The 10,221-nt window shown below is 41.4% G+C and overlaps 1 protein-coding gene across 1 annotated transcript; it reads left to right on the forward strand.

The window, feature by feature from the left end:
• Nucleotides 1-1,725: 1,725 nt before the first annotated feature.
• LOC117433634 (tubulin beta chain) lies at nt 1,726-9,818 on the forward strand. The gene is made up of 4 exons (XM_034056009.3): nt 1,726-1,939; nt 6,388-6,496; nt 6,768-6,878; nt 7,627-9,818. The coding sequence occupies exons 1-4, from the start codon at nt 1,883-1,885 to the stop codon at nt 8,682-8,684; spliced, it is 1,335 nt and encodes a 444-aa protein (XP_033911900.1). The 5' UTR covers nt 1,726-1,882; the 3' UTR covers nt 8,685-9,818.
• Nucleotides 9,819-10,221: the final 403 nt, after the last annotated feature.

The following is a 10,221-nucleotide window of genomic DNA, read 5'->3' on the forward strand; positions in this document are numbered from 1 at the left end:
GTGTTTTACTTAATATAAAGCAAACGGTTATTAAAAAACAAACAAAAAAAAAAACAGCGTCATATTCAAATTCTTAGATACAAATAACAACCAGCCCTTAACACATTTGTACCCTTGTTCGATATGTCTGTCTTTGCAAATATTATGCGGTCTTTAATCCATTTTCTAGATTTAATTATTTAATTTCTTTTATTTATTTGTATTTATTCATAATTAATCCCATGCCATTATTGTATAGAATGAATTAATATTTGCTTGTTTAAATCCATACTTCTAAAAATCCATGGACTGTATAGTTTTCTTTACCACCAGTGGTTCCGATTCCCCATGCAAGCTAATTAATTATGCCGCTATGTCGGTGTCTTGCTTCCTGGCTATAGTGTAGACAGCGTGGCTGAAACAGATGGGAGAAAGCCATTGATTAGGTCATTTGTGTATCAGCTAAAGCGTGACACTCCAATACCCCGTGCATATTCCGGGAGGAGGTGGACACGAGTGATACAAAATACATTTGGGGGGAGGAGGTTGGGAGTGGAGTTTTCATTAAGAAGAAATATGGCTTAGAATAATTTTCAAAGGCCGTTCACAAAACCAAAAGTTGCACTGAATCTAAAACATATTCTTAATTATTTTATGTATGTACGTATTTATTAATACTGGTATTTGTTTATTAATTCTCTTATAAGACAACAGTTATTGGGGTACAGGCCTTATAAACAATTCTAGTTTAAAATGTAAAAACGGAACTCTTTGTATTAAAATACATATATAACGGGGCACTTGTCCATTTCAAAAATAGAAATGCAAGCTCTTTGTAACGAATTATGTCTGTCTTCCATTATCTTGTGTTTCTGTATTTGTGTGCGTATTGATTAAACAGGTCTTCATGCTGCTCGTTTGCTTTACTGACAAAACCCAGCTGTTTGCACGGGCATCTTTATTGAAAAGCTCAAGTTAACCAAGAATTTCTGTATAGAGTTCCAAGAGATGATGTCATCCCAATATACAGTACAGTCTTATGCATAATACAGGACAGTACCAAAATACACGCATATATATATATATATATATATATATATATATATATATATATATATATATATATATATATATATATCGTGTCTCTTTCTCAATTTCCATGGCAACTAGTGCTTACATCAATCAGTTCATTAGAATTTACCATGCGGTGATTTCTGTATACGGCTTCTTTTTTGAGCAATAATACACAGCGGCTTATTGATTATAAAAGCAGACAGTTTGGTTTATTCGCTTTGTTCATATTGCCTGCCTGAGGATTCAGATTTTTGACGAATTTTTACAGGAGTCCTAATTGCCGGCTGATGACATATGAAATATGACAATCCCTTTAAAAGAGGCGAATCCTTGCAGTGTGACTCTGTACACAATCACGTCATTATTTATTTATTTATTTATTTATTTATTTTTTCTGGGTTGAATTAAAGTCTTTGTGAAATGAACGCGTGCTCAATATATTTGGGAATAAAAACTACATTACCCAGAACACACCACTCTGAGGCGCTCCCTTTGCTTTTCTTGCCCTTCCCCCTGCAGCAAAAAAAAAAAAAAAAAAACCTGCTCCCTCTCCTCCAGTCAGAAGCGTGGATTGTGGCCCTCGTGACCGCTCTGACCAATAAGAGCAGAGAGCCTCGTTCTGGACGTTCTCCAGAGGTATAAAATCTTTGTCCCGGCTTGGCCGAGCCCATCTGCGCTTTTTCCAGGCTCCGGTAGGCAGCTGTAGCGGCGGACAGCGGAGGGCTCGACCAGCAAAGCAACGTTGTGTGTTTTTGACGTCCACAGTTTTTTTTATATATTGTAAAATAAAAAGGGCTTTTAAGCCGAAGCAACTTCTTAAAACTCCACAATGAGGGAAATTGTACACATCCAAGCCGGCCAGTGCGGAAATCAAATAGGGGCAAAGGTGAGACAAACAGAAAGCTGAAATGAAGAGACATATTGATAAACATCTTCTTTTTCTAATTCTTCTTCATCGATTAACACGCAGCTTGCCGGTTAAACAAATGCATACCTAACATTTGTAAATTGTAGATGCGGTGGCAGTATTTGTTTCATAAATTGCACGACTTTACAGTATTCAATCGCCTCTATAATAAAATCGCCAGCTTAATTCTTGCGCCCGGGATTTCCTTTATTACTAATCCGTTTGTGGTTGGCTTTGGTTTTTATTTTATTTTATTTATTGTTTTTGTTTTATTTTATTATTTAAATAATGTATAGACGTATTTTAATTTTAGGAAGAATGTTTTGCAGTCCTAAGGGACTTTTTCTGTATGGCAACATTTTTGTAGGGCGCTTATTAAAAATGTAAATTGAGACGAACAATTTTTGATTTAGTCTAACGTGCATTGAAAAATATGAATGTGGATTTAACTAAAAACAGAAATCGGCGCGCAGTCGGTGGTTTATTCCTGCATTATGCTTTTTATCCATTGTTTTCTGGACTTTTATTATTTTTTTTTTAGTGAGGTTAATCGAATTAGGCAGATTTTTTTTTTTTTGTAACGTTAGCTCATGACTTGGATTATATAATTAATGTGTAACGTTAAGGTACCGTATTCTCTCATTTTCTATGCGACCCTACCCCGTAATTAAAATATAAACCCGTTATTTCAAATTAATTCAGTGTTGATGAGTGTAGCGGAATTTACTGTGTTATGAAAAAGAGGCGGAGCTAGGTTCTGCCAACATCGGATTTTAATTTTTTCTGCTGTCGAAGAAAAACTAATTGAGTGCGGTTATTATAATTGCATTATCTTTATTTCCCGCTAGTGGCCGGGGGTACCTCCAAAAAACTATTGGTAAGTGAACCGTTATGTAACATGGGGGCGCTTAACGGGACGATCTGATCCGCAATTGGGTCAAATTTCTGCAGGTCTTCTTGCGCCGGATGGTGATTATATATATATTATTTTTTTTTTGGTAGAGTAGTGGGGAATAAGACCAAAAAAACCCGACCTTCTGGCGCCATAACCTGTTTATTTTATTCTTAAAATGGGATCCTTTGTCGGCCGGTGACCGTGCCGCTTCTTGAAGACAAAGCGGACAGTTAAATTTTTTTTATTTTTTTATTTATTATTAAATTCAGTATCGTTTATCATCGGTGTAAAGTGTGTGTCTAATTCTGCAGTGTATTGCGTATCCACGTGTTCATGTCCGGCTAGCTAGAGCAGCCAATGTGGTAATTTGTGGACATATGCATAAATACTTTATAAAATGTAAAATGAAACCTTGTATTAAGCTGACCATGCAAGGGTTCTATTGATTGATAGTCCGAAAGGTACCCATGGGGTAAAATACTAAACGTGTACAGGAAGGCAATTATGACAGTGCTTGCAGGGTGAGTCGTTAAGCTCCAAAAATACTTGAGCATCCTGTCACATTTTTGTTCAGTGATTTCAGTTCGGTAGGTATGTTCCACAGCTGCGCTAGCTGGTGCCATTTTACAGACATTTTAATGTTGCTCTGTAATAAAGCAGTCCACACTTCCCATTTAAGATATGTTCTACATCCATGATTTTTATTTACTTATTCGGGTGACTGGTATCTGCTGCCTATTTATTTAAAAAAAAAAAAAAAAAAAAGTTTAAATGTGTGAAGTTCTGATCATTTCAAGCAATATTAAGTGTCCTGGCCCATTATGACTATGATGATCATACTGGTGCCAGATATGAAGAGTGGAAATTTTAGGAAACTAGACAAGGGTCATGGGTTTATTTAATGGGGTGTACAGTAATCAATTTGCCACCCAGGCATCTGAATGATTCCTCGTCTGTATTTTTCTCAAGTTGGGAGTGTCTTGCAATCTGCCTGATCCATTCACTGCAAGCCGAACTGTTGCATCATTTAATTTTTACCATTTGATTACCCCACTTACTTAAAAAGGGACCGTAAGGGCTCCCCACCTCACTGAGTATAGCTACTTGCAGTCCAAATAGGTCTAGATTTGTCTACATGCTCCTCCTACTGTTCTGCTGTGGCATTTTATATAAAAAAAAATAAAATCTGATTGGCTTTTCCATGCATCGTGATAGTGTTGAAATGTGACTTTAGTGTACAGTTCCACGCCTAGACTTGTACTGAATTCATAGCACTGGAAGCCACATCGTCGCTTCCCCAGACCCAGGATTAGAAACGTGGACCCGGTTGATCTTTATTCTTTGGCCAGGAATCCAGGAAATGAGCCAGCTGCTGCCAGTTGCCAATAATTCATTGCACACACTTTGAGCTCTGCCAGGGAGTGTCTCTCCATACCTTTTATTATTCCATGTGTAAAAATAAATGTCATATAATGGAGGTATGGGCTACATGGCTTCCTTTGTGGAGATGACATCACTGCACTAATCTCCGGCAAACTTTGGCCTTACTAAGCTGGAAGCCGGGACAGCTTGCATAGTAATTGGAACAATACACTTCATAGTCTTGCCTTGCAAGAGGGAAGTCACATTGCCAGGGGGAGGGGGAGGGTAAACCAGATGCTAGTGCATTAATGAGAATCTCCTGGCCGTTATTGTCTTAATTCATAACCTCTAGGGCTGTGTAGGGCAATGCCGTCACAGAGCAATATATGGTGCAATGGTCTCTCTGAGCAGCCTCACAGCGGGACATCTGTGCTGTCTGTATGAGAATCTACACATCCCACCACCACTCTTTAGTAGTCCTGAACTCCACATCGTGCCTTTGTCAGTGTAGTGATTGTACCACTCGGTTTAGGCAGCTGCTTAATTACACCTTTCTGCGTTGACTTTAATTCCACAGCATGCTTCCGAATAATACATGGGCCTCAAGTGAGGCAGACAGCTCTACAAAAGCAGCTGCTGACAAAACAGCTTTCTGAAATAACCCCAAAAAACGAGCTGGCTTACTTGTTTTAAAAAGCCTTTTGAATATTTTTGAAGAGCACGGGCTTAAGAATGCCAACCTAAGACGTTTCATTTGAAGGACTTGCATGGTGATAAATCCACTTCATTAATGTTGCTTCATGATAAAGCCCACTTTGGAGTGAAAGACTGGAGGAATGTCCTGAAATAAATCACTTTAATACACCGTGGCATTGTATTCTCTGCTAGTCATACGGGGGCAGGGGAAGGTTGGGAAATTTCTTGAGAGCAAATCTTATCTCCATGTATCCCACAAACAAATTTTACTTCCCCATTCCTTCGCCACAGGCATCTGTGCTCTCTTTGTTACTCTCTGTATATACTACAGATATTTACATATCTGATGCAGTTCCTCATTTCCAGCACTGTGCTTGCGTGTCTGAGCATGCCAACACTATCATGAGGTTTCCCTTTGACACTTGTCAGAATTAGTAGTCTTAGTAACTTGGGTAAAGAACTACATACACATCATTTTTAAAAAAGTATTTCTTAATTTGCATACATAACGGCCACTAATGATTATGGGGAAGCACCAATTTAAGAATATACAGTTAAGTTAGACTAGTTTAAAGACTCCTAACCTAAATCTGCTGGCCTTTTACACAAGTAATGAGCCCCATTGCCCACTCTGCTGCAGTGACCGCCTCTTGGCTGACCTAGTTTCTCAGATGCCTGGTGATTGGCTGCAAGGGGTGGTGGGAGGTGAACTGGAATCCTTAGCGGTGGGGGGGGGGGGGGGGAGTGGGAGTTTAGCTACAGCTGCTACACAGGAAGCTGTTGTCTCTGCCTAATCCATTGCAGATAGAACTCGTGGCAGGAACACTGCTCATTGACTAGAAAAGTTTCCGTCAGTCTGTGCGTCATTTTACTTGGCTTCTGGTCTTGCCAAGTGATGTTTCCAGAATTGTTCTTTTCCTTCCCTTTTTTATTTTCTGCGTGTAGAAAATCTCTCTACAGTTCTAAAATATCCACATTTTAAGGTTAAACACAATTCTATTGGGTCTTGGAGATTGCTTGCTTTTTTCCCCCCTGCTGAATCAATCAAAAACATTTAGGTTTGCCAAGTAGAAGCTGTGCCCTAACAAGCGTAACTCCTCTGTAGCTGGATGAATAACCTTGCAAGACTGCGGCAGGCTGCCAGACAGGGCATTGTTCCGTCACGATGATGGATCACATTGATGTGCCCTCATGCGACCTCACGCTTTGCCTGCTGTCTGAGTGCAGTATCTCTAAAAGCTTGCGCTCCCTCAACTTGAAAGTCACATTTACAGTAAAACAATGACTGTCCTTAAAACCAAAAACCTGGTAACCTCTCGCATGGTGCGATTTGATTATCTGTATCCAGTCAAACACGTAAAACGGCTCGCTTTCAAACTTCATTCTTTAAAATGTGTTAAACTAAATCCTGGTCTGTTATAAACTGTCTGTGAAATACGACTTGTCTAAAATTCTTTTCTTCTCCTTCTCTTAGTTCTGGGAAGTGATCAGTGATGAACACGGTATTGACCCAACAGGTACCTACCATGGCGACAGTGACCTGCAGCTGGACAGAATCAGCGTCTACTACAATGAGGCCACAGGTAAGATCACTGAGCCTTCTCGTGCGTGCTGCTGCATCCCTGCAGAGCTTGTCAGAAGAGTAGGACACCAGGTGTATTGCCCCATACCGGTTTTAAAATACATTTAACTGATTTTTGAAGGTGGTTGTTGCCTCTGCACTCCTAAATGTTCAATGCTACCTTTTTATCTGCATTTCTTGTGCAAGACCATGTTAACGAACTGGCATTCCAACTAATGTAGTTCACCCATCTTGGTGTAAAATTGCGGCATCGCCTCCCTTTTTCTTTGCAGGTGGTAAATACGTTCCCAGAGCCATCCTGGTGGATCTCGAACCCGGGACCATGGACTCTGTGCGCTCCGGCCCCTTTGGACAGATCTTCAGACCAGACAACTTTGTTTTCGGTGAGATTCGATCCTGGAATACGGTGCTAAAATAGGATGGAAGCTTTCCAAACCGTGTGGAAGTTGACCTCTTGTGTATTTACTCTACACTGTGTTTAGGGGTTAACCTGCCTGCAAGGCATTGATTGTGGCCAGATAAGAAAAAAGCAGGACAGTTGACTTTTACACATGATCTAGTCACACTGAACATGTGACACACCACAGCTATCTTGCACGTGAATTGTTCTATTGCTACCGACCTGGATAACAGAAAAAATAAAGATCACAAGCAACTTGAATTAAAGTAGGCAGGCAAAACGATTGCATCTAGAAGACAGCAGTTCTGTAGTGAACACAATGGGAAACATTTTTAAATGCATTGTGAAAATCTCCTTTTAAATATGTCAGACCGAGGACCTTGGTGAATGAATGGGTCACTTTTTTTCAGCTTTGTGCCTCGGCCCTACCCAACTAGACTAGTTTTCAAAAAAGGATCGGAGTACAAAACTCCTAAATAGCCAGTCTAAAGCTAAACGATAAGGAAATCTGCAACTGCAGTATGCTTCATAGGCACAGAGATATCTTTACACAATGGCCAGACTAAAAGTGCACTTGGATTACACTTTATAACACTGTCTTGGACTTGGATCTCTGGTTCATGGGTATCGTGCAGATTTTACGTGTTGCAAATATAATTGGGTACAAACTGGCTTCTTTAATGTGCAAATGTCTTATCTTGAACTGATTTATCATACTTCCTTATCCACAGGACAAAGTGGTGCTGGCAACAACTGGGCTAAGGGTCATTACACAGAGGGAGCTGAGCTGGTAGACTCAGTCCTGGATGTGGTGAGGAAAGAGGCTGAAAGCTGCGACTGCCTGCAGGGCTTCCAGCTCACCCACTCCCTGGGAGGAGGCACCGGCTCCGGTATGGGCACCCTGCTCATCAGCAAGATCCGAGAGGAGTACCCCGACCGCATTATGAACACGTTCAGCGTGGTGCCCTCCCCTAAAGTCTCGGACACGGTGGTCGAGCCCTACAACGCCACCCTGTCCGTTCACCAGCTGGTGGAAAACACGGACGAGACCTACTGCATCGACAACGAGGCTCTGTACGACATCTGCTTCCGCACGCTCAAGCTCACCACCCCCACCTACGGGGATCTCAACCACCTGGTCTCCGCCACCATGAGCGGCGTCACCACCTGCCTGCGTTTCCCCGGCCAGCTGAACGCTGACCTGCGCAAGCTGGCCGTCAACATGGTCCCCTTCCCTCGTCTGCATTTCTTCATGCCCGGGTTCGCCCCCCTCACCAGCAGGGGGAGCCAGCAGTACCGCGCACTCACGGTCCCGGAGCTCACCCAGCAGGTGTTCGACGCCAAGAACATGATGGCAGCCTGCGACCCTCGCCACGGGCGCTACCTAACCGTGGCGGCAGTCTTTCGTGGCCGCATGTCCATGAAGGAGGTGGACGAGCAGATGCTGAACGTGCAGAACAAGAACAGCAGCTACTTCGTGGAGTGGATCCCCAACAACGTGAAGACCGCCGTCTGCGACATCCCGCCAAGGGGGCTCAAAATGGCAGTCACCTTCATCGGCAACAGCACGGCCATCCAGGAGCTGTTCAAGCGCATCTCCGAGCAGTTCACAGCCATGTTCCGGCGCAAGGCTTTCCTGCATTGGTACACCGGAGAGGGCATGGATGAGATGGAGTTCACCGAGGCCGAGAGCAACATGAACGACCTGGTGTCCGAATACCAGCAGTACCAGGACGCCACCGCTGAAGAGGAAGGCGAGTTCGAAGAAGAGGCCGAGGAAGATGCCTAGAGAGGGAGCGGGTTCCATCCGAACCTCAAAATGGAGGGGGAGCAAAAAAAAAAAAAAAAAAAGGCTGAACCTAGTGTTTTTGTTTTTTTTGTTTTTCACTGAGCTTTCACCATTCCGAGCTGTAGAGTAGAAATCAAGACTGAAAAGTACTAAAAGTTGAAGGTAGATACTAAATAAGTCTGGGTCTGTGCTCAAGCACGTGAGGGCAGATGCCTGGTTTTATGTAGTTTTATTATACTCCCTAGTACGGTTGGCCTGGGCTAACCTCATAAGAAATCGCTTTACTTGCTGGCAACAGATTATGTGTTGAGACAAAGCCTGTAACACACAAATGACTCATTTCCTTATTTCCAGTGCCCCAGAAAGGAAGCGCCATCTCCAAAGCTGTTTGCAGCGTTGCGTGTGGAGTCGTTTAAATCAGGAGGGGGGGTCGTGGCTAGCGCTGGAAAACACTTTGCTCTGATCTCCCAATCCTGAGAGCAGCGAGCACACCAATGCCTTTAATTTTTTTTTTTTTACTTGAAAAGCAAGAAGAATGGAGAATATTTTTAGGAATTGGTTGATTTGATCCCTGGTCGTGAATGTTTCTGCTTCACTTTATTTGCAGACTTGGAGATCCTGAAAGTTTAATAATCATGGACATAATTGTATTTTTTTTTTTTTTTTAAAACCAAGGAAGGTATGAGAAGGAGAAGGCAAATCATGAATTATTTCTGCAATAGAACTTATTAAATCATGCAGCCGGAAATGAGGGCTTTTGAGTGTTGTGGCAGGTGAAACCTACAGTGGAGTATGCATAAGATAGAGGTTTGAAGCTCAAGAGCACAGTTATCCAAGCACTGTTTTGAAAATAAAACCCTGAAGATGAAATTCTGAATCCATGCTGTGAGGCTGTCTGAATGGAGAAAGGCTCAGTGATAATGTTCCAATCACGTCTTCAATTTATGCGCTGTCTAACTTCTGAATTATTCCTGTTTTGTTTTCTGTCGCTGACATTATTATTTTGAAGCATGGTCTCTTCCGCAACTGTTTTTAATCTCTTGCTTTATGTCCCACTTTTTTTTTTTTTTCATATTGAAAAGCAAGGAGCCTCTGGGGGGAAAAAAATAAAGGATTTTTTAATTTTAAAAAAAATTCTGTGTGTGTTTCAGTTGCTGTTTTGACTGATTTTGAAAACCCCAGTGCAAGATTTTTTTTTGTAAATTTAAAAATAAAAATACATGACTAGCAAAAAGCAAATTAGGTTAACTTTGAAATGAACCACCATGAGTTTTTAATCTGAAGCTTTTAGAAATGCAGTAAATGTAAGGCTTACTGAATATGGCATTTTGCAAATGAGAGAGATTGGAAACATTAACATTAGTTAGCAGAAGCCATTGAGAGTTTAGATTCTGGACATATATAGAGCCTGTTGGTGGTTCATCTGTCTGAATCACACTTAGGTTTTTGAATCTGGAGCCTCGCTTATCAAATTGTGATTAACCCATTAGAAGAAAAATCTGAACACAATCTGTTTATAATTTCATATATTACATTT

The sequence above is a fragment of the Acipenser ruthenus genome, chromosome 41 (genome assembly GCF_902713425.1).
Source record: "Acipenser ruthenus chromosome 41, fAciRut3.2 maternal haplotype, whole genome shotgun sequence".
Classification (NCBI taxonomy): Eukaryota; Metazoa; Chordata; class Actinopteri; order Acipenseriformes; family Acipenseridae; genus Acipenser; species Acipenser ruthenus.

Bases quoted from the DNA above. Each gene is read 5' to 3' on its own strand.
- LOC117433634 (XM_034056009.3), top strand. From the start codon at position 1,883: ATGAGGGAAATTGTACACATCCAAGCCGGCCAGTGCGGAAATCAAATA. The intron at 6,497-6,767 runs GTAAGATCACTG...TTTTCTTTGCAG, and splicing joins CTACTACAATGAGGCCACAG to GTGGTAAATACGTTCCCAGA. The intron at 6,879-7,626 runs GTGAGATTCGAT...CCTTATCCACAG, and splicing joins ACCAGACAACTTTGTTTTCG to GACAAAGTGGTGCTGGCAAC.